This window comes from Macaca thibetana, chromosome 12, assembly GCF_024542745.1.
Source record: "Macaca thibetana thibetana isolate TM-01 chromosome 12, ASM2454274v1, whole genome shotgun sequence".
Classification (NCBI taxonomy): Eukaryota; Metazoa; Chordata; class Mammalia; order Primates; family Cercopithecidae; genus Macaca; species Macaca thibetana.
In genome coordinates this window covers 50611250-50639123 of record NC_065589.1, presented here as the reverse complement: position 1 = coordinate 50639123, position 27874 = coordinate 50611250, and the positions used below count along the sequence as shown (strand labels likewise).

The following is a 27874-nucleotide window of genomic DNA, read 5'->3' as shown; positions in this document are numbered from 1 at the left end:
CATTTTTTTCTTGTAAATATACAGAATCTCCTACATTGTGACTCCCTCCTATTTCTTCTTTATTGGTTTGTTATAGAGGCAATATGCCTGCCACTGTAGTTTTAAGAATAATTATGTACTGTTTTGAAATTTTAAACATTATTCCTTATTTCTTATCTATCTTGCATAACTGCATTTCCTCTGGATGCATTTCTCTTCCATTAAGTGTATTAGCACAGTGATTTCACTTCCTTTCAGGAGGCAGAGCTAGCTGTATCTTCTAAATACTAGAAACTGTACTGGATTCTTAGAGTTATTACTATCTCAGCATCAATACTTGAAGCCATGGACTTAAAATCACTAATTAAAAGATTCAACATTCTAATTAAACCCTTCAGAGAAATTATACTCTTAGAGTATATGGGAATAAAGAGTAAAGGTAACATAAATTCTTTTAATTTCACTTTGAATTTTTTGAATTTTCTTAATTTCATTTTGAAGTTTTAAAGAGTAAAGGTAACGTAAATTCTTTTAATTTCATTTTGAATTTTTTGGAGTTCAAAGTTATTTGCATTGCTTTATTTTAATCATCTTTCCTATAGAGGCATATTACCGTTTCACTGATAAAATAAATGAATCTCCCAGGAAACTGAGAGTAAAAATCAAACAGGCATTCTTCAAGTCAGTTAAAAATCTAGAATGCAAATCTCCTGATTGATAATCCAAAGTCATTTCTATCATACTACACATAATGATTAACTTTCTTTTCCTATATATAGTTTTTAAAAACCCATATGGATGATTCAGACAAAAGTTTGTAGCATCTATTTCACATTCTTAAGCAATGTGCAGAAATTCAGAGAACTATTACTGCTCTACTGGAGGAAAAAAAGTTATTTGTATTTTTAAAAGAGTATTCATGTGTGAAAACAAGCTATAGCCATACTGATAACAAAGGTCCCTTTCTCCTCCCTTTTCATTTTCCATCACTCACACTTTATTTTCCTCCTTCTGTTTGCTTTTTATATTTTTCCAATTTTGTTATCCATTACATGGCCCTCATTTATTCTTTCTCTATTTCATTACTCCACTGCAATATAGTTTTTCTTTTGGGTAAAGAGAAAGCAAGATGGATTTCAACCTAAGAAGAACTGAGATAGGATTTCAATTGAAGTTCAGATGCCTATAAGCTCATCTCCAGCAGAACAGCAGCTCTCAGGTGTGGCAGAGCAAAAAGAGAATAGTTTTTGCTTTCTTCCCATATATATTTCCTGGGAAGAATCTCAGACGTGTCATGCTTGGTAGCATTTCTTTATTAAATTAGTATTTCGGCAGAAGTTGCTTACAGTTGACACCTGTCAGACTTTGGCTGTAATGTGAGCCCAAGCGCGGGGGGCTGAGGTGGGGAGGAACAAAACATACAACCATGATGTGAAATGTTGTGTTTGCCAGAATTTGACCATGACAGTGAAGAAATGGAAAGGGTATGCTGGTTAGAGAGGGAATTAGTACAGCAACATGAAAGGGAAAATTAGCCTTTTACAAGTATGTTTTATGGAATAAATATTCATTTCCTTGCTATTTACAATATATTTTATATTTTATTTCTGCAGGGAATATTTTTCTTTTCATAATTAGAATCATAATTTTTTCCATTGTGTGCTCTGAAGAGAATTTACATGTAATCTCCTTGAGTGTAAAGAACTGTGCCATATTCATCTTTACAGCCCCAGAAATCTTGCAACAATACCTAGGTTATAGTATTAGCCTCATTCAAGTCAACCAAATTACTAAATATTATAAAATCCACATTAGAAAGACAAGGATTTTTAAAAAATTATCTCCAAGTTTCAAAGTTCTTAAAATATTTTTGCCAGCTTTTAGCAGTTCACATAATCAGAAATAGCAGCCCAAGATCTACAATGTGTTGCCATGTAAACCTTTCTTGTTCTATCCAATATGTATATGAAGCAAATGTCTTAATTATGGACATATTTAGTAATGTTATATGAAAATAATTTGTACTTGAATTTTTTTCATTAAATAAAAACCATATGTCAACTGATTTTCTACACCAAAGTTATCATAACAACAATTATCTGGATAATTCATAGAAAAGCAAGGTTTTTTTATACAAACAATAGACATAAGTTTAATTTGACTTCTTGTTGCACATATCCAACAATAACCTATTAAAGAATTATCTTAAAAATTGTTTATAAATATATAAATTGTATAAATAAGTCCTGTGCTTCCTTTTATCTCATGAAATAAAAATATACTTATTGTATCTATGCTGTGTATCTTAGATACATTTTATTTCTATAAACATTATCACACAACTTCCTTTAACATGATATTAAAATTTAACTGTGGATTCTGCCACATGTACAGCAGGATAATACATTTATAATTATTTTGATAGTTAAAATATGGTTTTAATTTCATCAGACTTATTTATCTTTCCGAATCTAACAAAGATCTAAACAACACAAAAATACTTAAAAAAAAAAGAGTAACAGAAAATATTCATAGCATTGTCTTTATAATATGACTGAAAGACTTAGAGAGAAAAGCAGGGGTTAAAAATTATTCTTAACCACCCACACACCTCTGAATTTTGAGAGGAGGCACCTCTAATACTTTTTCTTCCTGTAGTATTTGTTGCTTAAGGAAGTCTGTGGGTGGATAAGAAGTTATTATCCCTCCTACACACCCGTTTTCTTATTTACAACATTAAACTTCCATATATAAGTACTTGAAACACCAATCATTTTCTTTCTATCACTTTCTCCAATTCTTTGGAATTTGGACCACATATTACCTCCCAATAGCACACTTCACAGTTATAGTTTATCTTTAATTTTTTTTTATCAGGTGTGAATCTATCAAAAAAATTTATTTGCTGTAGATGCCTTTCAAAACAAATATTTTTGTTCAAAAACAGAGTTCCATAAATGGCGGGTCCTATGTTCAAAACTAATAATACAAAATTATCTTTTGTATTAATGAGTTTTCTTAAACACCAAAAGAAGAGGACACAGCCACTGAAATGGGACAGCCAAACATTAAGATTTGTATGAAGTATTTGTATCTTATTACTCTATAAATCACCTTTAGGAGAGAATGCATCTTTGTGGATCATGTTGGAAACACAGTAAACATGTTTTATCTCAATACAGTTAACCATTTGAATTGTTTCAGCTGAGTAAATAGGTCAATAGTTAAAGATTTTAGAACTCCCTGTAAAATGTACAATAACAAGTTAAAATAAATTTTATAAAACCTCTATGTCCCTTTCATGTTGTAGTAAAAAGTTCTCTCAAATGCAGTAAATGACAGGTATACCCTTGTGCAAATGGGTTAAGCTTAAATTATTTTTAGAATAATCAGGTCTAATATTCATTACTAACGTAATATTCATTCATGTTAACATATAGGACAATCTTTCAAAAGTAATAGTTGATATATTTTTACATGATTTTAGATTTGTGGGTTTAATGATATCATTTATGATAGTCACACATGATAAATGTTTTGCAAGTAAATTTCTTCACTTCACCCTTTTGTTCAATGTACTCCACTTTGGAATTATGTTAACTTTTGCTAAAATGAGAGATTAGAAAATAACTATTAACCATCCAAAGTGCTTGCCAAGTAAACCCATTATTAATTAAATACACATTACCGAGAATATGTTATATAGAGATTAGTTAGAACAATCACTAGTTACAATTGTTGGATTAGCCAAACAATCACAAGTTATTCAATCACTTTTGCTTTATTCAAAAATAAAGAAAGCTGATTCTGGCTTCTCAATACCTTGGTAATACGAACTCTACAAAAATACAGGGGAAAGTCTAACATCTATATAAGAGAGATAGCAAGTCACATATATCTTACGATTACAACCCAATGGATATATGAACTGAATTTGTGCATGTCATTCTAAACTAGGTTTTTAGGTTTTAGTTACTAAGTGTTTTTGGCATCCCTTAATAAAGAATTTAAAGAAAATTAAAACTAACAGTCTTACAGAGCAAAGTAACATGTAGACTAGAAAAACAAGTAGTTCTGTTAAGAAAAACCTGACCAGTCTCTAATTTTAAACATTGTATGCAATTAGGAGCAAATACTCATCACCACAATTTTCAGAACTGCCATTATTTAAAATAATAAGCTCAGAATTAAATGTGTTATATGCTTTTTTTTCTAAAGCAAACATTGGAAGTTGTTTTTGTTTTCTCCAAGTTACTATAAAGCACCTATAATTGAAAGGAAGAGTGATTAAAAACAGAAAAAGATAAAGAAAATAAAAAAGTGGTTTCTAAGTGATGTTTCACTCATATGGTATAAAATAAGTTATACATGTCATATTCATGAGATTAACATTATTTCCTGAAAAAAATGTCTGATTCAGATCACGAGACAACATAATAAACCAAAGATTTTAATATAAAATGCAACAAGGAAGAGCGAGTTTGACTTCACTTTCACTTGCATATGCTAATAACAATGAATGAAAACTAGAAACTAGCATGTGAAACAAAACTCACATCTTATTGTTAGAAAAATAAAGATATGATGTATAGTATGATAGGACAGTCAAGCAGAAAAACGTATATGATGATGCTTTAACAGAAAGAGAAATGAAGATATTCTTGGTATGATTTTTTTTCTTTTTTTGTTTTTAAAGATGCTAGAAAATTAACAAGACTGGTGGGTAAACAGTGGAACAGTTCAGTCTCAGCACAATATTTGCAAAATTAGGTAGTCTACATATAAAACTAAACAGCTAGAAAACATACACAATTTTGCATAGAAACTATTTCCTTACAAAAGAAACATTTTAAAAAATTGATTTCTTATTAATAATATTCTCATGGTAAAACATACTAAAGGAACTGCCTTTTTTTCGTCTTTTTTTTTTCTTTAAGATTTAATATGTTCTTCTAAGGTCTTATCTTCAGAACCTCTAGGGAAACTTTCTTGGGAATACTATATTAATCAGCTAAGAAAAACTTTATTAGAAGTAGAGAAAGACTGTCCAGACATCAAAGGACTGTCCAACAAACATCATGTGACATTGAAACATATTCTATGCTTGAGTCTTGACTGCTGTACAGTTTTAGTCTTTAGGAAAAAAATTGTGCTTCAATCTGCTGCTGTTCAGTTTTAGTCTTTATGAAAAAAATTGTGCTCCAATATGCTGCTCTAATTATGTTCTGTGGGTATTGCTTATTTGAACTAGTTAAGCCTTTCATTACATAAGGAAACTTGATAAATCTTTCAAGTGTTTCCTGAACTAGATAAAGGGTGCATTAAATATCTGCCACCCTGCACCCCAGGCCTTCTTTTACTTATCTTTTATCAAATTCTGTATTTAAAAACTGAAATCAACCTGGAATAGCACATTTAATTATTTTACACAACTGAAGCAAGGTCTTGAGACAATGTTTTTCATTTGTTTTGTTTTTCTTAATCTTGAAATTATACATAGGCTGTGTTTTGTTTTGCTTTGTGTGTATAAAAGTCTAATTTTGTTTGAATTTTATTGGGAAAAGTATTTGGGACATTTATGATTTAGTTTCAATCTACAGGTAAAATCTACATTTGGTAGTAAGTACATTAGATCAAACTTTTAAAGTTTCTCTCTCTCTTTCTTATATACTTCCCTAAACAAAACTAACTAATGGGAACATATATCATACTTTAGTAAAAATAACTATAGATTTAATCAAGGAAGCAAAGATAATATTATACTTTCATTGGACTTAATTTTATCTTTTTCATTTTTATGAACTAAAGTTCCTTCAGTTTCAAATTATAAATCCGATAATTAAAATCTTGTCTATATGGTAGGTTATGTATGTCTTATTACTACCTAGTAATTGAGAGCAGTGTCTTATATTTAAAAATCCAATATTTAAATGATTTCCTCATGAATTCTTTCTTCCCTGCCAAATATGCTTGCATGCTTCTCTTCAGAAGTTTTTACATTATGCCTATCCATATCAAAAATAACTTACAAACAAACAAACAAATGAACAAAGAAGATTAACTGGAGATAGAGTATGATTCATAAGTATGCCAAATAATTTGCATGGCATATACATGTACTTTATATGGAGATAATTTTTTATGTTTTCATCTTTCCTAAAATGCAAAATATGAATTTGCCTTAAATATCTGAAATGGAATATACATAAGTAAATATACATAATAATATCCACCAGTAAATCTTCAAATATATAAAAAAGCAACTCCTACCTCCATCTCCAGATCCTGATCCTGCATCTGTGGGAGGAAAAATTATATTTGCTAGTAAAACATATTCAAAAATACTTATGATTTTTTAAGCTCAAGTTTACTTTCTTAGTTTAATACTGCAATAATATTGTTTGAGAAAAATACTAATATTTAATCCAAAAATATACATTCACATCAATTTAATATCTATTAATGTAACTTCTAAAATAAATTATCCATCATTTTTATTCCAAAGCTTTATGAAAACATTATTGCCCAGTTTGGAAAATTTCCTAATCTCGACTATGAAAAATTCCTAATCTTGACAGGCTGGATTTGGTGCCCTTAGCAAACTAAAGTATTAAAAATGAGATGCTTGTAACAATCAGTAAGTTTCAGAAATTAAATAGTCTAATGTCTGTGGCAAATAAACCCATAATTAAGGCTTATATTCTTGCAAATTGCATATGAACAAAGAGAAAAGCAGTTTAAAAAGAAATATTTTTATATGGGTGTTGATAAGTTTTACGAATACCACAATTGTGGATGATTCCATCTGTGACAAATCATCCTTTGTTTTTGACATCAGTAGAAGAGAGCTTGATTTTTGCCTTTGTGCTTGAAGTCCGATATTCACTAAATGATTCTTGCAGAAAAAAATCATACCTCCTCTTCTGGATTTTTCTTTCACTATTTCTTCTCTCCCCTTCCTCCCATTAATTACAATTGGTCAACGTTGTTTATTTCTGGGAAAGTAGTTCCCAGAAACATGCAAAATTTCAAGTTGAAATCAAAACCACTGAGGTTCCATCTGCTTCTACTTCTTAAGCATAGATATCATCTTCCTTCTGCCTTTCCATTTTTGTTCGTCCACAATACATTTGGTTATGTATTTAATGTTAATACAGGGAAATAAGATTAATATTGATATTCTCTGCCTGATGTGCCCTTATCCCACAGTGAAATCTCACCCAGGGTTCAAGACTTATACCAAATTCCACTCTTAAGAATTTACGGTTTTAGTCCAATTAAAATAAAACATGACTTTTACTTGTTTGCTTCCATGATACTTTATTGAGAAGCACCACATAGAAAGAGGCATGGTATATGAAAATCCACAGAAGGCTGACATATATTGAAGAAGGAAGGCCTTCCCAGCAGCCCTCCTTTTTATCATGTATTGGCATTAGCAGTACCATGAAGGAGCAGTAGTTTGAATTGTCAGTCTTGTTGGAGACCCACATTAACTAAATTTATACAGCCTAGCACTACTTGACTATTAGAATGTCAAGTAATCAATTAACTATTAATGTGACAGGACATATGTCCTTGGGGCAGCATATCTTTTCCTTAAAGGCAAGTAAATTGGTAAAATAATTTATGATAAAATTTACTCTTAGTAAATGTAGAATCAAACAAGGATTTTAATCATAAGAATTGACTGTTTAATGACAATAGATCAAGAAAGACTGATGAATTCATGCTGATATTAGAATATTCCTACCAACTGAACTGACTGTTATAAGTCACAACATCATCTCTTTTGGACAGAACAGTGCTTGAGTGCTTAATGTTTGTCAAGTTTCCTTTTTGTATACTTTCACAGACAAAAATTTTAATTGATTGTATTTGCATTAATTTGAAAGCTTAATTCAGTATTATACTCATTCAGGGCTAAATAGCAGGTTGTGGTATTATAGTGATAACACATTCTAAATATATTTTAGTTAAATGTATATAGTTTATTCTAAATTTTCCCCTATAAACTTCTTTCAGTCAAGGAAAATGTGTTGTTTATCACTCTACACTTATATGAACATAAGCAGAAATGCATAAAGGCTTAGGAGTTCCAAGCTCCAAACCTTACTCATTGCATGATAGAGAAATGTTATTCAACCTTGCTAAGCATATTCCTCCTCTATTCAATGGGCATAGTAATATCTATCCAATTGGGCTATTTTGAGGCTTACTGCACAGTAGTATATTTTAAATGCTTAAGCACTGTCTGGAACATAATAATTAAAATGTAGAGTAAACATCTTGCCTATTCATCTACGGGTATTCTAATAAATACATATGATTGGGGAAAATCAGAAAAAAATGCCGATAGTATTTTATCTTGTATTTCCCACGTGCATTTCTAAAACTTCAAGGGGCATGGTTCTTAAGACAATATTTGATTTGACACAAATGAAACAGCCAGGGAAGAAAAGAAGGAATAGATTAGAAAAATGATCACTTAAGTCGGTGGCATCATTATGAAATGGTTATGGGAAGCTTTAATGTTTTCTCTATTATTTGATGAGTCATCTTGGCCAACTGATGATAAGTAGCCTACTAAAGTCTTATTAGTGAGAAAGAAACACCTAAGAAAATAAGTCATGCTGTTAGACCTAAATCTGAGTTCCTAGTTAACGCATTTCTTACAAGGCAAAAAGTTAAATTGACAGTAAGACCATTGAGCAGATTTCCCAATAAGAATCCATTCTCTGGACAAAAAAATAAAGTTCAATGAAATATAATAAATATAAAGTTATATCTTCTACTGCCTATTATTCCTAGAGCTTACAACTTGCCACTTTCATTCAGTGTCAAACAGCATTAAAAAATAAATGGGAAATATACAAAGAAAAGAATGAGAATCCCTTCTAGATCAAAAGTCAGAACCCCAATTTATTTACAGTCAGATCTGGTTAATGAAAATTACTTTGTTCTCTCCGTCATTATTCAGATCAAAAACCTTTTAGATTTACAAGTCCATGGAAGATGCATTCAGCAAGACTGGCTTACTAATTAAATCTTGTAGAAATCTAAGTATGTGAATGAGCTAAAGATGGATTACTCGATTGTGATTAAATTTTCTACTTGGCTAAGTATTTATTTTCATAGTATAACCAGCACATCAGGGACTAGAATGGAAAGACTTGAATGAATCAGGAGAATGTGATTATATGCACTGACAAGAACTTGGAGGTTGGCAAGTAAGAAAGAAAGATTTTGCTACATCGGCCATAACCGTAACTTCTGATCTGTTTATTATAATAATTGCCTGCCAATTCTCATGTGGTTATTGTTAGAAAAGAACAGATATTCTCGATGATCTTGAAAAAGCAAATCCTTTCCTCAATACTCTATGGTATTTGCCTTCATCCTTCCTGGTTCCTGGGATTCTACTTTTTTTCTATTCAGTTTGTCCTAAAGTATTATTTCTCATTTCTTTGGTATGGCTGATTGATTCCTCATAATTCATTTGCTCCTTGTCATACTTTCTATATCCCTCATCCTTAGCATGAGAACAGCATGCTGGTCATCCTCCTTTCCTACTGGAGAAGGCTGCCCATTGACTCTCACATATTGCTGTACCTTTTATTCATGACTTGTCATTCACAGACCAAGCAGCAATGACCTGCTTGCTTTAGCAAATAAGCAAATGCAGTACCAGCTCAGCTTGCCCCGTGACCATCCTTTCATGAAGAACATTCACATCTAAGCAAATAATCCCTTACGAGAAAAGACTGCTAGAAACCAAAACCAAAACAAAATATCATTGGCCATGAGATATGATACTATTCTCTTTCTTCTGCTAATTCTCAGAAACTTGGGTAGTCACCAGTATAACTTTACTAACAATCAATACGCTTAAGACAATCTTTTAAAGAATATGAGGCTTTTCTCTTTGCTCATTTTCCACCCTGCCCCAGCCACTTAGCACATAACTTTTAACATCATACTCTAGATTAGAAATACCTGTTATCTAAGAGGGACTTTTGAACAAAATAGACTTTTCATGACGCTATTCTCGCTCCTATTTTTGAAGAAAGTTTATATTTGATATCATTGTTATTATTCCGGAATATGCTTATATCATCTAAATTCTCAGGAATTATGACTTCCCAGAAAGATGCTTATTTGGCATTAAGAACAACTACCATGGCATCTTAAAGTCTCTATAACACATGTGACTTTGATATCAAGCTTAACTTGAAAACTCAGGCCCATTTTAAAGCACTTCCCATTTTAAAGCATAAGCTCTAACAACTACTATAGATAGAAGGAAAGCTTGAAAAGCTATAGAGCATATGAAGTCTCTCTTTCTTCTTACTTCCTTTATAGCATTGTTGGTAAACTTGACTGAAAACCTTTGTAGAATTCCAGGTTAATTGAGTCAGAAATGACACATGTCATTAGAAATTATGTCAACTACAAACACATTTGTCAATATAATCTACCTAATAATAAGACCATTTTGTAGAGCTAAGATTAGACATCAACTTCAGAGCCCCAATCTGCAAAATTGCCTTTCAGCAGATAATGCTATTGTTCAAAACAAACAAACACACAAATAAATAATACAACTTTATCCATACATAGGTTTCTCCATATTTGGCATGTTGGCAGTCAATCTAGATTTCTAATTATATGTGACTTTTATTCAAACTGCCTGTATTTCATTTAATAACATATGTCCTTAAATCTACCACTGTCCTTATGGTAGATACCCTCTTTCTTCCAAAAGTGACTTGAAATGTAAAAATGACAAAGAATAAGAATAATAAAAGCTTTGAACAAAACAATACAGGCTTGTCTAGTCAATATACAATCTGAATTATTTATTGGGAGATGACATAACAAGAAATGAAAGACATAATTTTTGGATTTGGAATCCAGGCAGAAGGTTTCAAAGAAGATCACACACATACCTGTGGCACATGATCCTTCTGACACCACAAGTATCTCACTCTGCTGTTTGCATGCAGCCTGTCGCAGGTAACACTCATTCTGGTAGCTCTCCCCATTGGAGCCACACACAGGCACATAGTCATTGTTGCACTGGGAAATACACAGATGTAAGCCTATAGTTAGTACTGGAGACTGCATCCCTCTGACATGATGAACAGAAGTAATAATTTGCAAAAGAAACCACTTGTCTTCATTTTCAATGATTCTAATTGTGTCCAATGAGTCTTCATAAGGGCATCATTGAAAGATTCACAAAGCCAATTTCAAGTTAGCCAACCAGTCATTTGACTTAGATAGGGCAAAAATAAGCATCTAAATTGATCAGGCAATTCCAACAAAGTGACTGCACAAGTAGCACAACAAAGATATAGCAACAAACATATTAATACTACTTAATATTATTTTTAGTATGTAGCCCATATGACTTGATGGAAAAAATTAAAATACAGTTTAATTTCAAGCTATTCAAAAACAGGTAATGTCTATCTGTGTTAGGAGTGGAAGTATATGGCCAAAATGCCAAATAAATCAATTAACTCTTAGTTGTTTTTTAAATTGAATTTAATTGAATTTTTATTGAATTCTAGTCCTTGTAAATTTCTAAATATTCAGATAAGATACTGATTTACTTATTTATTTTTATACCTCTTTATTGTATATTGATATGGATATGGTCTAGAGAGAAACAAAATTATGGAACACAGAGAAAAATTTAAACAACTACTGAACTGTAAGTAAACTTTACTGACTATTCCAAAGTATGTCTATTAATAGATATTCCATAAAGAGAAAAGTTCATTTTTAAAAGAAACTCATTATTAAAAAAGTATATATATTACAGTGAAAATTAAGGCAACCTACAGAGTATAGTCATCATAATATAATCATACTCTAAGGCATTAATGATACTTGGCTTTGTCCTATGCCTGCTAATTACACAAGGGATGTGATTATCTCATGATTACTACTACTGATGTGCTTCATTGTTTAATTATAAACAATATAATGATCAAGATTATTATCTTTATATGCTCACCTATGCCAGAAACTAAGAAAGGAAAATCATACTTACAGATGCATGTAAAAACTCTTCTCTATGTTTTACTTTTATCTAATATATTTGAATCTTTGATATTCTGTGAGTTCAGAATACATACAAAATAAACCAATAATACAGTGAGATGGGTAGGAAAGTTTAAATATATATGATAACAAACCTAAAACCCTATCATAAATAAACTTCAACTCAAGAATTTATGCAAAAGAAAACACCTCTCAACATGTTGATAATCTGATTGATTAAAACCTGAAATTTATTATTTTACTCTATTTCCTTACAATACCTAAACTTCCTTATTCCTAACCATCTATTTAACTCTTGCTCTTTGTCTTTATATAATAATAGCTTAAGTGTCATAACAAATTTAAATGTCAATGTTCTTTGAAATGAAAGCCTAATTTTATGAGTTTTATTTTTTTATATATTATTAACAACTTAAATATAATGTTTTGGTAATTGTGATCAACTTTTTTCCAAACAGTAAACCCAAATGGGATGACAGTCATATTAAGATGACCATAATTACTAACAGATTGCTTTAGCACATATTTTAAAAATATTCTTTATCTTAATTTCTACAATATATAATCTAGACATTCTGCAAGTCCTCTATATAGTAATTCTTTTCCACAGTTACATTATTGTCTCCCAGACTCAGTCTATGTATGTGATTATATTTAAAAAACTGTTTTGATGGCTTACGCCTGTAATCCCAGCACTTTGGGAGGCCAAGGCAGGCAGATCATGAGGTCAGGAGATCGAGACCATCCTGGCTCACACGGTGAAACCCTGTCTCTACTAAAAATACAAAAAATTAGCCAGGCGTGGTGGCGGGCGCCTGTAGTCCCAGCTACCTCGGGAGGTTGAGGCAGGAGAATGGCGTGAACCTGGGAGGTGGAGCTTGCAGTGAGCCGAGATTGAGCTACTGCACTCCAACCTGGGTGACAGAGCAAGATTCTGTTAAAAAAAAAAAAAAAAAAAAAAAAACTGATTTGATTAGAGCTTTTCACTAATCTTTTGCTAATGTTTAACTCAATCAGCAACTGACTTCTGATTAGACGATACCTGTGTAAGCACTGTTTTCCAGGAGCTTTCCAAAAATTTGTTTTAATTTACATCTGAAAACTGACTCACCACAGGTCTGAGCATCTGCACTACTATTCAAGAAAGAAGGCAAGAGCAAAATGCCTGTGAAGATTTGAATTTTCCAATGAGCAGTACTGAAAAAAACAAATAAATGTGGCTTGTGCTCATGCCAGAACTGTGGCCAGCAAGGAAAGTGCAGGGATAGGTGCTTGATAAATGTGCTATGATCAGAACCTGAGACAGGAGAATGTAGGTAGGATTATGTTGATCTACGAACACTACAATGGTGTCTGAGCACATGGAGGAGAGACCAGAAAGAAGGAAACAGCTGGTGACATTATGATCGCTAGACTTGCTGATCCTTTCAGTAGACAGAAGAGAGTCATAATATGTCTATGACTAGCTGGACTAACATCTAATGCTTGAGGCCTGGCATTCTTGCCCCAGACTACTTTTCAATCTCCATCTCCATCCCTGCTTATAATACTTTGTGTGTAGATTATTTGGGTCCTTGTTTTCTTCTCTCCAATCCTTAAATTTTATTTATTTGTCCTTCTCAGATTACTCAAATATAGAGTCAGTGGACTGGGAGTGGGGAGTGGAAAGTATTTATTATCTCTCCCAACTGCTAGTACACAATGCTGATATGCATCTTAAAATATCGAATAAACTGATAAAGTGCTCATATGCCGCTTCTGAGGGATGCAGTAAGCCAAATTCGAACAGTTCTAAAAACAGAGCTGCCAAGTTCCACGCACAAGCCAAAAGGGAGATTTCTACAGAGCTGAAAAGAGCTTAACTGTAGATTACTGGCATGATGTTTTTGGCCCTTAGTATCAAGACTTGCACTCATTAATATGAAGAATACAAGGAGGATGCACGTCCTAAATGATGAAAGCTCATGAGTGGGAGTCTAGTCCTAGGTCCTCCTATTTCTTTCACTGCCTTGGTGTAGGACTTTTTTTTTTTTTTTTTTTTTTGAGACAGAGTCTCGCTCTGTCACCAGGCTGGAGTGCAGTGGCCGGATCTCAGCTCACTGCAAGCTCCGCCTCCCGAGTTCACGCCATTCTCCTGCCTCAGCCTCCCGAGTAGCTGGGACTACAGGCGCCTGCCACCTCGCCCGGCTAAGTTTTTGTATTTTTAGTAGAGACGGGGTTTCACTGTGTTAGCCAGGATGGTCTCGATCTCCTGACCTCGTGATCTGCCCGTCTCGGCCTCCCAAAGTGCTGGGATTACAGGCTTGAGCCACCGCGCCTGGCCGGTGTAGGACTTTTTGAATGTTAGTCAACAATGAAATATTTAACAGGTTTATAGCCTAGTTTTCCCACTTGAAATGCTTACCTGGAACACTTGGGAAATTAACAAAGTCATGTTTTTAAAACGAGAAACATCTTGTAATACTTACACAAAGAAATGTAAATTATTTGCTTTGTATGATATGTATTTTAACTCTAACATCAAACCATGGCATTTCTAGAACTAGAAAAACAAGAGGAAACAGGCTAACCCTAAGCATGAAATACGCTAACTACTGCATTAAAATATGCCAAATTATTGGAAATAGTTTTTAGTAATATTCATGAAACTGCTCAGTTTCAGATGAAGAGACAGATTGAGATGTTAAGTGACTTGCTAAAGGCCATACAGTTGCCTGGTAAGAGGAAAAACAAGACTCGAGTTCAGATGGTTAGGTCCATAAATGTATGTGTTGTACAAACTTCCTCTCAGGGGGAAAAGTGATTCTATTTTTCTATGTTTTAAAATCTTATGTTTATTTTCCAAACAAGTGTTTTTCAATAGAAGAATTTTGTTCCAAAATGGGCTAACCCCCACACTAGTGGAGTCAATAACTTGACACACTAGAATGTATGAAATTCATTTTTGCTACAAATTAATAAAAATTATGTGAGAAGTTTTTCATAGGATTTATTGCTTATTTGATTAATATAGGTTTTTTGAGCTGAGATTTCAGCATCTAGAAGCTCACGTATGACTTATGTTTTATATATTGCCAGCCCCTTCCACAGAGTCTGGCATGTAGAAGGTGCTCAACAGATGTTAAGTCAATTCTGTTATATTCCCAGTTGTCAAAGGCTTAAGAAGAATGGCTTGGGATATGGTATATTTTTCTTCCAAAAAGGAAAAAAGATTTTAAAAATCTGCATATGTTCCAATCCTTTGGCCATTCCATAAGTAATTTTTACTTTTCTGTGATTTATATTTCTTTAAATGTAAAAAAAATTATGATTTTAAGAGTCGACAGGCCTGTGACTATGGTGGAAATGACTCTGTGTGCCTTCCCAGGCTAGGTCACTAAAGGATATAGCTTCTACCTGGCTCTTTCTTTCTCTCTGGATGCTTGACTTTGCAACTCAGCCACTATGCTATGAGGAAGACAAAACTTGCCCATGCAAAGAGATCAACATGGAGAAGAAGAAGGTCTTCAGCTGACAGTCTGACATATGAGTGAGAACCCTCAGATCAGTATAGCATCAAGCCTTTGAATTCCCTCCCCTCACCATCAGCTAACGCCAAAGAGAGTAGAGGTGAGCTGTTTTGATTAAGCCCTGCCAAAATGGCAGATTCATGAACAAAATAAATATTCATTGTCTTAAGCCACTAAGTGCTGGGCAGTCTGTTACACAGCCTTAGTAATAAGAAAATTTTAGATCTAAAGCATGACTTATTAAAAAAAAATTTAGTATTTAAATTAGGTAATACCTGAAAAACATAAGGCTTCATAATATTTTTAAATTATAAAGTAGTTATTGATCATTGCATGACCAGGGCTATCTATAAATATCTACATGTATCTCCCTTCCTTTTTCCCTCCCTTCCTTCCTCCCCACTTTTATTCTTATCTATCTATCTACCTACCTACCTACCTACCTATCTGTCTGTCTATCCATTTACTGTCTCCAAATTTTCATCCTCATACTTACTGGGCTTAATACCTGGGTGATGAAATAATATGTACAACAAACCCCCATGACACGTGTTTACATATGTAATAAACCTTCACATGTACCCCCAAACCTAAAATAAAAGTTTTAAAAAGGGGAGAGAAAACAATCATCTCACTGAGTTGTGAGAAATAAATGAGATAATATGTTTGAAGGATAGAAATCAATTTATTTAAAATCATCTAAGAGAGGTGAAGACTAATAATGTTTACTTTAGTGTTCCAGTGATAAGGCAAATTGTAAACATTATAGATATAAAAATATATGCCCATTTCTCTTTGAAATTTATCTCTCAGCTAGAAAGACTATAGACTGCAGGCTGGGTGCCGTGGCTCATGCCTGTAATCCTAGCACTTTGGGAGACAGAGGCAGGTGGTCTCCAGAGCGCAGGAGTTTGAGACCAGCCTGGGTAACATGGTGAAACCGCGTCTCTACTAAAATACAAAAAAATTAGCTGAGAATGGTGGAGTGACCTGTATTCCCAGCTACTCGGGAGGCAGAGGCACAAGAATCGCTGGGAGACCCAGGCGGTGGAGGTTGCAGTGAGCCAAGAGCGCACCACTACTATCCAGCCTGGGCGACACAGCAAGACTCTTGTCTCCAAAAATTCAAAACAAAACAAAACAAAAAAAAAAAAAAAAAAAAAAAAAAAAAAAAGAGGAATGCTTGCTTGTACCTGAAAAGGCAGCAGAGAAAGAAACAGAAGTTTAGAATAATACATAGGAAAATAGATTTTCAATACCTCTCCCTTTTTATCAGATACTAGGGCTAAAATAACAAACACCAAAAAACTCAAATTCATGTATTGGAGAAGATGGACTCAAGAGACTCTTAGCTTAAAATATCCTATTTATTATTCTTCATGCAACTTATACTTTTCTTTGATCTTCAATTTAATTCAGCCACTCTATATTCTTGGTATGTGCAAAGTCTACATTTTCCACTAGGGAGATGTTTATTTTTTCTTGCCAGATTGACAACTATTGCAAAGCACAAACTAATAGCAGTAGTAATACACTAGTACATTTCAAATGCCACAAGGATTACAAAAAGCAAATTTACATTTTAGTTTCTTACTCAAACTTGCATTCGATGCCACTCCCCCATGGATTCCACTTAACAATTATTTAAATTAATGCTAAACATAGCTGACTGACCAATGTATGAAAAACACACATATTTTTGTTGATAAAAGTTTTACCAAAATCTTCCGTAGCACGTATAAAATGAAAACAATTCCTTTAACAAGAAGATTATTTATTTTCATTTTGCAGCTTTACAGTTCTGTTCCTTTAGAGTTCTGTCAACCCCCCCTTTTTTTTTCTCCTGGTGAAATCTTAGAACCATGGCTTTACACTTCAGGAATGCTTTTCCTGGTTCATTTGATATTTTTTATGAGTTCATTTCTTTTGTCTATCTATGGTTATGAAAATAAGACAAATTTATGGAAATCAAAAAGGGAAAGAAGGAAAAATTCACAAAATTCTCTGGGCCTTTAATTAATGATTTATCCAATTGTGCTTTTTTCCTGTTTAGTTAACATTTGGTTAAGTATGAATTGGGGAGTTCTCATGCTCTATCTCTCTCATGTAGTTCATTGAAAGTACATAATGACATTGTTTAATGTGGCTGGAGACCTTAGAAGTTGATGTTACATGCATATTAAATATGCATGAATATGTTTCTGACACTATGGTATGGTCTAAAAAACTGTACAGTCACAGCAGTACTCACCCACCAGGAGGTGGTGCACTTTACAAATATCAGTTGTCATATTATGTTTCTTAGAAAGAAGAAAATAATGTCTAAGAAGGTTTTAGCATTTCTAAAAGCCACTTAAACTTTATTTAAATGTGAATTCTCTTCTTAGTGGGAGGTCAAATTCAATCTAAAATATTTAAATTTCATCAATAATTCTAAATATTACCTATTAAACCAGATATCTAGGTCTAAATTTGAGTTTAATGTTTTTATTTGTTCTATATTTTTTTATTCTTAGAAAAGTTTCCCTTATCTCACATGTACTTTTGTTTATGTGCATATTTCCTGGTTGAGTCATACTGTCGGATTTTAAAAGTATTTTTTAAAGTAATTTAAAATGCTCAAGGGCAAATATAGGCTATTGGTACAACACCCATGCTACTTGAAGTTCTACATGATTATATGAACATTTTGAGAGGAAAAGGTTTATAACTTACATGGTGGAAAGCATTTGTTAGCTAACGAGCATCCTAATGACATTAAAAGTTCTATCTTTAATATATACTAGTAACCTAGTTTTGATGATGCCAGCTTTGTTACTTAAATTAACACAAGAAAAAGTACATCTTCCGGATGTTCATAAAATAACTTGTGGATCTAAATGCTCTTTTGGATTCCTAGGGGATTCAGTTCTAATTGAGGGTGGTACCTATGAAAAAGCTGACATATATTAATTAATAAGTTCCATGATTTCCAAATTAGAACAAAGTTTTGAAGTTACACTAATAAGGAGCTAACTTAAAAACCTAGTTAGGTTGCAAGGGCAATAAAGGCCAAGATCATTAAAACAGATAGCAATAAGATAAAAAGATGATAGTTCCCATCAAAAAGAACAAAAGCACAAGTTCACACTTTTTACCCCCTACTTTGACTATTATGCCCAGTCAATTCACTTTTAAAATGATGCTAGAAGGGTCAGAGAAACATAATTTTCTTTGACATCCCAAAAGCACAACCTGAAGCTTTCTACCTTCAGTGGCATTTATAACTTTGGCATATACATTTCTCCAAAAAGTATATGTCTTCTTGACATCAGTTGGCTCTCTTGCCAGTACTTTTGCTTGGTGCCAGCTTCCCTCTTAGCTTGCATAGCTATAAATTTCCAAGTGATAGGCTGTAAAGGGAGATCCCTGCTTTGCAGTCTCATTAATGAATTAGAAGATGCAAATATAAGACTTCTTACCTTGAACTGACAGACGCAAGTCACAGTGTCTCCAATTCTTAAACATTCCCCATCAAATTTACAGGTGTTGGTGTCACAGAGGAAGAGATCATTTTCTCTGTCATCATAACCTCAAATTTAAAGAGAACACTCCAGTCATTAAAACATGTTACAGATTTTTAACAAAAAACACTATCTTGAAGCTTTAAAATACTTGTTCTAAATTTTAAATCCAACAACTATAGCTGTACTGCAAGGTCACCATCTACTGATAACCTCAAAATCTAGTTAAGTGATCAATATTCGTTTCCATTTTCCACAATTCTTTTCTAGTCAATTCTCCTTTAATATCCTTTTCTGACAGTGCAATTTTTTAAGGCTTCATTAATATTGACAGTGGTGCTTAACATTTGCTTCCTGTTTTTTTTTTTTTTTTTGCTCATTAGGTGGACAATATTTATGACCACAAAACTCCACATTTTGGAAAAGAGCTAGTGATGATCTCTGAATGCCCTTTTACCACTTCCCCATCTTTAATTGTTCTTTTGCTTCAAGGACTGAAACAAACCCTTATTTGAAATTTATCCAGACAAAGAGGAAACAAAGCCTCAATAATAAAGATAAACAGGCACAGTGTTTTCTGTGATGGTCTGTTTGGCTCAAATGAAGATTGATCACCTCTAAGTTAACAGGGGTGGGAGCGGGGTGTCAAGTTCTTGACAACCTATCTGCAAAACCAGTTTATTCTCTTTAGTTTATGCCGTCCCCTTTAAAATATCTGGCAAATATTGAATTTCTTGATTGCAAATGTCAACTTCACATTTAAGTTAGTTATTTCCTAAAACAATGCAAGGGCTAGGAATGAAGCAAACCAGTCTGTGTTGGACTACAAAGCCATCAACATTTCCAAAAACTGATTTTGCAGACTCATAATTATTACTATAATAAAGCATCTAAAAAGTGATTAGACAAAGCAAAGTGAAACTTATTCTTTCAAAAACAACACACATGTATGCATGAATCAAGAAGTTACAGAAACATGTTGAGTTTTATTAAAATGCCAAATTTAGAAACTGCCAAAAAAACAGAACAATCTATTGACCCAAATCTAATAGGGTTGCACATCTCAACTTGTCTTTGTAAAGGATAAATTAGAAGGATGCATAATAATTTTCCTTTTGGCATTTACAGTAGTAATAACTAGGAACTATACAGGCTTTCACCCTATGAGTTACAGTTGGTCATTCCCTCCTCTCTAAAGTTACATACACTTCAGCTCACATACATCCTTAAAGCCACTTTATTCACAGCCAGATTTAACTACAGCAAAATTATATTTACAGAAGATGAAAAATTACATACACACTTGCTAAAACTAGAACAGACCACACCTAGGGGACAATACCCAGGCATGCTAACGGAGTTTAAAATGCCAAGGAAATTACACCACAATTCTGCCCAGTATACTACAGGCTGTCAAACCGAAATGCTATGCCAGCTAGGAGTGCAGCAACTCCCATTCTCTGGCCCTATTTAATTAGGAAGCTTCAGCAAAGCGAAGCCTGCCAAGCTCTTGCCGTCAGAATCTGAAGGAACCCAAGCGAGCAAGAAGAGTGCTTGACCCACTCCACGGAAGCCTGTCCAGAAATGGAGGAGTCAGCGCCCACTGAGGTCGGTTCCGCCCTCGGCTAGCCTACACGGAACCTGACCAGCCTCAGTTATGCCCACTCCAGCCTGGGAGACCCGCAAAGTGTTCTTTTTCTCAACTTCCCTCTACTAGGGTAGAGGGAAGGCTTAGGTAAGCAAGAGAGGGGCATAACTGGAATGCAAAACCAATGTTTTTTGTCGCCTAGGAGAGAAGGAGGAAGAGAGAGGGAGAGAGAGGGGGAGAGAGAGAGAAAGAGAGAGGAAGAGAGAGAGAGAGAAATTGATTATATTGAAATCCAGCTCCTTTAGAATCTGTGTGACCTGGTCTTGAATGGGAGACCAGTGCGCCCTCATGGCACCTTTGCCAGGAATCAGCGATTCCCCTGCAGTCACCATTTGATTTATTGCTTTCTCGCTCATTCTTTCTCATAAAGTTATTTCTTCCTCATCCTACTAAGACTTTTTTCTTTAATGATGACAAAGCTTCTCTTTTTGTGTTTCCCCTGGGATTGGTGTTCTTTCCAGTGAACCCAGAAAACCATCCCGTGTAATATTTCTCAAAATTCTCTCAGCTCCAATGTAAGCGCGAGCATGCAAAGGTTTCCTGCTACACCTGCACTTTCTACCCATCCCAGAACTACCCCCTACCTCCGGGCCTGGAACAGTTCTCCGTGTTTCTCTGGATAGAGGTGGGTGGTCTTAGGAGTCTAGGGCAGTAGGAGGTGAGGGGCTGAGGAGCCGCGCTAGGGTAGGCTGGTCTGTGCTGGATACGCGTGTTCTTCTGCGGGGTTAAGGGGTCGGGGACGGGGGTTCTGGACTTACCAGAGCAATTCCAGCCGGTGGGCGTTTGGCAGTCACTTAAGGAGGTAGGGAAAGCAGCGAGCTTCACCGGGCGGGCTACGATGAGTAGCATGACGGGCAGCAGCAGCAGCCAGCAAAAGCCCTCGCAAAGTGTCCAGCTGCTGCACTGCCGCGGGGACTCCCACAGCACCATGACTAGTTCGCGCAACTCTGCAGCAGCAAACGGCTTCCGAGGAACACAGGATCGCGGGGGCCGGGCAGCGGACTACTGAGCATCCCGCGGACGGCGGCAGCAGAAGCGGCGGCGGTGGCAGTGGCACCCGGCGGGGAAGCAGCAGCCAAACCCGCGCATGATCTCGAGAGTTTCAGCAACATCCAGGGACTGGGCTCAGCCCCGGGAGCGAGAGGGTCGTCTGCTGAGAAGCTGCGCCGGAGACGCGGGAAGCTGCTGCCATAAGGAGGGAACTCTGGGAAGCCGGGGGACAGGAGGAGACGGGAGTCCAGGGGCAGAGGAGAGGAGCCCGAGGAGGCAGGGTGGAGGGAGAGTCAAGGCGCCCCGCAGCCCGGCAGCCGCCTATCAAGCTCTGCCGCCCGCATCCCTCTGGCGTTTGGGAAGCAGCAGGTCCTCAGCCCGCCCGGGGTCACGTGGGAAGAGACAGTCGGACTCTGATTGGTGGAGCAGGATGCAGGTCCCGGGAGGGAGGGGTCGACGAGGAGGTGCAAGGATGCAAGGAGGAGGCGGCCGCGGAAGCCACAGATGGGCTCGCTCGCCGGGCGCCGGCCCGAGTGGGGCTAGGCGGGGCTGGCTCAAGTCAGAAGCTCGGGCTTCATGGTGGGCTACCCGCATACTCATATACCACTAGCCTCACTCTCCGCTCCAGGACGCCCCCTACCGAGGGCAGAGTGCGGACTAGCGCCTCTCTTCCGCGCGTGACCCGGGGCAGCGAGCGGCGGCCGCGGCTGGGAGGCGTCTCTCCGAGCTGGAGATGGTGGGGGCGGAGGTGTCATAGGAGCAGCAGTAGCAGGGCAGAGAGGGGCGAGCCGGCGCGGGAGAGGGCGTCCCGCTGGCGCCCAGTGCTCCAGCGTGCGGGAGCGCGCCGCCTAGACTGTAGGGGGATGCAGGCTGAGAATGTCGCGGCGGAGAGGCCAGGAACGTTTTTCTAGAGATTTGCAGGGAGGAGAGGGTGAGAGGCGATGGTGTTAGAACCGCTCTGGCCGGCCTGGAAGCAGCAGCAGCATCTCCCACAAGAGCCTGCAACCCCAAGGCTGCTCCCCGAGCCAGCTCAGCCGTCCCGGCAGGCGCTCTCCTTCCTTCTCTCTTCTCCCCTCTCTCCACCCAGGCCCCCCGCAGCTCCGACCCAGCCCAAGCGGCCGCAGGTTTGAATCCCTCTCTCCGTCACCCGCTCCTCTCCAGCCCGTAGCCTATTCGTGTGTCCACCTGGGAGGTGCGGTCAGATGTGTTTGGAAGGTCAGATTTGGGCGGGACAAGTGGTCTGAGAGGAAGAGAAAGGCTCCTCCGCATACACCGCGGGTAGGTTGCCGGGAGCATCCGCCAGGAAGCGGCGTCCCGGAAGGGGAGAGCGGGCTCTGTTTTTTGGCTCAGGCAATGGCCCTGCGTGCCTTACGCGGGTCTTTGCCGGATGGCCGGTGACCTGGGGCGACGAGAGAAGGTCTAACTCGGCAGGAGTCTCTGGCTCTGCGCGTTTCTTTCCTTCGCTCCAGCGGGCACAGGGTAAACGGCATAGCGGGACCCGCCTTCCGCCTGCTGCATTCTTCAGGCAGTTAGACATACTCTTTAGCCTAATGGAATTTTAGTCGCCAGTAACGGGACCGAGAGCTTTCCGGGACAAGGGTGGAGAGGAGCATCTTTCTTCCGTGACCGGGGTCACTATTGCAGTCTCAGTGTTTTGGAGGCCCCACATGGAAGAGTTTTCTTTTTTGTGTGTGATTATTCAGTGATTCCTGGTTTTTATTCCTTCTTCTCTCCGCTCTCCTTCTCTATTCCTCTCTTTTATTCTTCTTCCTTCTTTTCCCCCAGTTTTCAAAAGCCTCCAGATCCTCCCTTTTTCTATTTCAATTTTCCTTTTGTGCCCCTCTTTCTGTGTCCTCTGAATTTAGGAGAGCATTTAATAACATTTAACAGGCAATTAGTGTCCATTCCCAATCACTTAAAAGAGGCATTAACATACTTTGAAAACGGGACTATCTATCCTTTGCAGACACCACCAGAAAAACAAATTGTACCCGAGTAATCCTTTTAAGTACTTTAACCTCCAACCTCCTCCCACTTGCTCGCTTTTTAACTTCTCCTTTGAGAGATGTGATCGTGCAGCACCTCAGTGCCTCAAAGAAATCTCCTTTTTTTTCCTGTGTGAAATCCATCCCTTTATCTTACATCTCCGCCTCCGTCCGAGACTGTCCCCTTCCCCTCCCACCTCCAAAGATTTCTGAATCTCAGTGTCTCTCACTCCTGGCAATTAAGCAGCAGATCCCAGCATTCTAGTCGGTGGCATCTCGCTCCTCACCGACGAAGACTCCATTAAAACAGATCAATTTGACCAGACGTTGGAGGCATCAGAAAATCGGCTTCTAGACAGAGCAGCTAAATTCTTTAAGGAAACGGAATACCCATTAGATAGAACTGCCAACTAATATTGCAAAACAAGGAATTAGAGATTTCTTTCGCTACAGGCTTTCAGCAGAGAAGGAAACATAAATATAGATCAAGATTTAACAACTCTACAGCACAGAGTGAGAACATGTCATTTTCCATAGCAAAGATGGTGTGGTAACTAATCAAGCTTATGAAAATAAGTCATGCTTGAAACTAAAGGCAAAGTCCTTAAATGTGTTTAGGCAGTAATTACGATAATGAAACAGGACCTGCTAGGATTTCAGAGCTTGGCTATATAAGTAGAATTTTACAGAACCTCTTAGCAGAGGAAAACTCTTTTTGAATTTTCTGCTAAGTAAATTTTTGGCATACTTTCTAATAATATATACTCTTCCTAAGACGTTTTGCCGAAAGTAAGTTAAAACTCCAAAGGAGTTAATTACTGGTTGTGACTGGTTAACAAAAGCAGTTGCTTCCACAGAGGTCCTTTAAATTATTAAACAGTGTGAAGCAAAGCCTTTTCAATGGGAATGCTGCAATTTTATTGCACTTAGTATGTACTTAGTGTTACAGTGCCACCAAGAAACAAATTCTGAAACTGGCAAGCACCACCAAGTGGCAGAAGAACATCACTCATTGAGCAGAGAATTGTATTATTGAATATGTAAATAAAAATATATACATTATTTAGACTCGTCACTAAGGTACCAAACAAGTAGACAAGACTGCATTAGCAATTGGATTAGTGCTTTAACTTTTCCCCAACAAGGTGAAATCGGTTTACCTATTAGAATTAAATTTAAGTTTATGAATTGTACTTTGCATTGTATATTATATGATTACTAGTAATACGACACAAATGTACCGTGCATTTGCAAAATTCTTATTTTAAAATACTATACCATATTTATTTTCAATCTTGGGCTAGGATACTTTATTTGTGGCATACACACTCTAGAATTGATGCAGAGGGGTAGAGTCCAGTTGTTAGATTTTCCAGTAGAAATAGCTCAGAGATATTTTCTCCAGAAAACTTAAAAACATTTTGGTTTTTTCTCATGGAAAGAACATCAATATAAAGGGTAAGATTACTCACAGCTTAAGTCGGGGGTTTGGAAGTTATTCTTCAACAAGAATAGTTTAAGATAAATAAATGAACCTGGGAAAATAAGATACACTGCCAGTCAGAACTCTATCTCCTTCATGATTTCGTACATTCTGATTGTTTCAATAAAGGTAAGATGTATCTTTGCTTCTTAGGTGTCAGGCATTGTGCCATGGAGGATATAACATGTTATTTTTATTTAATCTTTAAAACACCCCTATGAGACAAAGAATATTGTTATCTCATTTTACAGAAAAGGAATATGGCTTTGAAAGCATCAGGCAACTTGCCCCATGAAACAAATCTAGTCAGTGACACTGCTGGGACTCTGTGAAATTCTGCCTGACTTCAGAGCACAAGACAAAAGTAACTAATTTCTTCTGTATTGCTGCCTGTTAGCTTCTGAGAGAGGAAGCTAACTGGGAACGTATCAGTTCTGTCCATGATACTTCTTTGTCTGCCCTTTCTGTGGAGCAGCAGTAAGGCCCAAATGTTAATTCTCAAACTTCAGCAATAAGATCCAGCGATTTCTGAACCTGGTTGATCATATGAATACCGTGAGAAACTCTGAAACAATAGACAAATTCCAAGTCCCACTATTAGGGATTCCGAAAATCTGGAGTTGGGCCCTGGGATCCATATTTTAATACTCATCCTTGTTGGAGAAGTAAGGTACCACCTATACCTATATGACAAACGAAAGGATACCTAGAGTTTTGCTCAGTTTTCACAGAGAGATTTCTAAGCCAGATTAAAAGCTTATACTCAGTATAAAGATGAGCTGTTGTACATGTCTCTCTGTTTTTATGCATATGTTCACCAAATATGTATTAAGCTTCTAATATTTCTGATACAGTAACTTTGTGACTGTAGACAATATCCTCATTTGTAAAACGTGAGTAATAACAATACCTGCCTCCTGGGCTTGTTCTAAGGATTAAAATAAAAATGTATGGCTTAATGGTAATGGATTTGGGGGATCCCCTATATAAAGAAGTGAATGGAGGTATGAGTAAATAAATATATAAAGGTGTGTGTAGTTATATTTATATACATAATTAAAAATAATTAAAGATGTACAAATTAAATGAGTAAAATGCTCAGAATATGCAATACTGGATGGTGTTAATAATACAAATTTTAAAGAACTACCTTTACTAAGTCTTTTGAAGTATATGTTGATTATTGATAATGAAGTACAGTATAATTTCTGCCCCCAAACCTTAACATATCATATTTAATAACTCATATCTTATTTTCTAGCCTACTTTAGATATATAGATATGGATAGAATGTTCTAAATCATTATTTCCTTAGTTTTAATGTGTAATATTCATATGAAAAGGTATATATCAGTATGTAGTAAATGTATTATAACATTGTTTATAAATAAAATGATATTGACAATGTTTCAGAGAAGTCATCTTCATTTCTGGATAATTTTTCAAACAGAGAGTAATTAAATTTGCTATCTTTTCACCCTTTTCTACAATGGTAAATAACATATAAACAATGAGCTGTGATTTAAAAAAAAATTTATAATGTAAAAGTTTACCTATGCCTTGTTGATTCCCATGCCCTTAATTAATTTTGGTAGTTTAAGTTTGTGATTTCAGTGCTGAAGAAAGTTTATTTCATCTTAGGGCAGTGGGGCTCAGTCATGGTTTCACATGACAATCACCTGGAGAATTAAAGGATACTGTTGCTGAGTTCCTATTTAAAGACTTGTAATCTCTAGAAGTGACACAGAAGCATTGGTGTATATATATTTTTAAAGTTTTCCTGGAGAAACACATAGCCATGATTGAGAACCACTGTCCTGGGGAAAGTAAGTGGCTATTTTCTCGTTACTCAAATAGCCAAGTTCCAGGAAGTAAAATACTTACCTTTTTTCTGAATTAAAACTTGGAAAACACACATCTCACCAAAGAATATTAAAATGTCTAGCCGAAGCAATATGAACCAGTTGATGTTTGCCACTAGCTTGCCAGTAGTTTAGAAAAAAAAAAAAGGAAGAACTGTTACTGGAAGAGAGTTAGATGTAATAAGCAGTAGTCATCTCTATACAATCTGGTGTCTTTATTTATAAATTCAAGTAGGTTTCCATTGCTATTATTTTAATCATAGCCTTTTTAAGGCTTAGCCTAATGCTTTATTTCAAACTCATTTTGCAATTTATTTTCTGGAGTCAGAAACAGAAGCTAGAATCATCTTGGAATGAAACTTTCGTGTTTCTCTTTGGCTATTCATGGCTTCTATTGGGCGAAATTAGAAAAATACTTAGTAAAGGTAGTTCTTTCCAATTTGTATTATTAACACCATCCAGTATTGCATATTCTGAACATTTTACCCATTTATTTCATGCCATAAGCCTCAATCATTTCTCCTTTTATTATCTGTGACATTGATTTTTTTTCCCTCCAAGTTACTTGTCAGTGGTAGAACAGGCCCCCGGAGCACTAATGTTCCCAGCCACTTTGCTGCTGCTCTTCTACTCACATGTGGTTCTTCTAAAAAAAAAAAGAAAAGACAGAAAGAAAAAAAAAAAAAAGGAAAATGGAGGGGAGGAACTTCTTTCATACAGTATTTAGGAAAACTTCATATAAACATCGCTGACTTGCAGCTTCACAACGTGCATTTACACATTAAAGGCTCTGAGGAGCCCTGCAGTGAAATAAAGCAAAACACATCAAGGAAAACGAAACAC

General features: G+C 36.1%; 1 protein-coding gene across 1 annotated transcript in view; it reads right to left on the bottom strand.

The window, feature by feature from the left end:
* The window catches only part of TMEFF2 (transmembrane protein with EGF like and two follistatin like domains 2), a 1316754-nt gene that overhangs the window by 220783 nt on the left and 1068097 nt on the right, over positions 1-27874 (bottom strand). Inside the window, exons 2-5 of the mRNA XM_050751619.1 lie at positions 21470-22047; positions 19022-19131; positions 10929-11058; positions 6250-6276 (exon numbers count right to left, since the gene is read on the bottom strand). Of these exons, the coding sequence (XP_050607576.1) occupies positions 6250-6276; positions 10929-11058; positions 19022-19131; positions 21470-21641 (439 nt within the window). The 5' untranslated portion in view covers positions 21642-22047. The remainder of the gene's footprint in view (positions 1-6249; positions 6277-10928; positions 11059-19021; positions 19132-21469; positions 22048-27874) is intronic.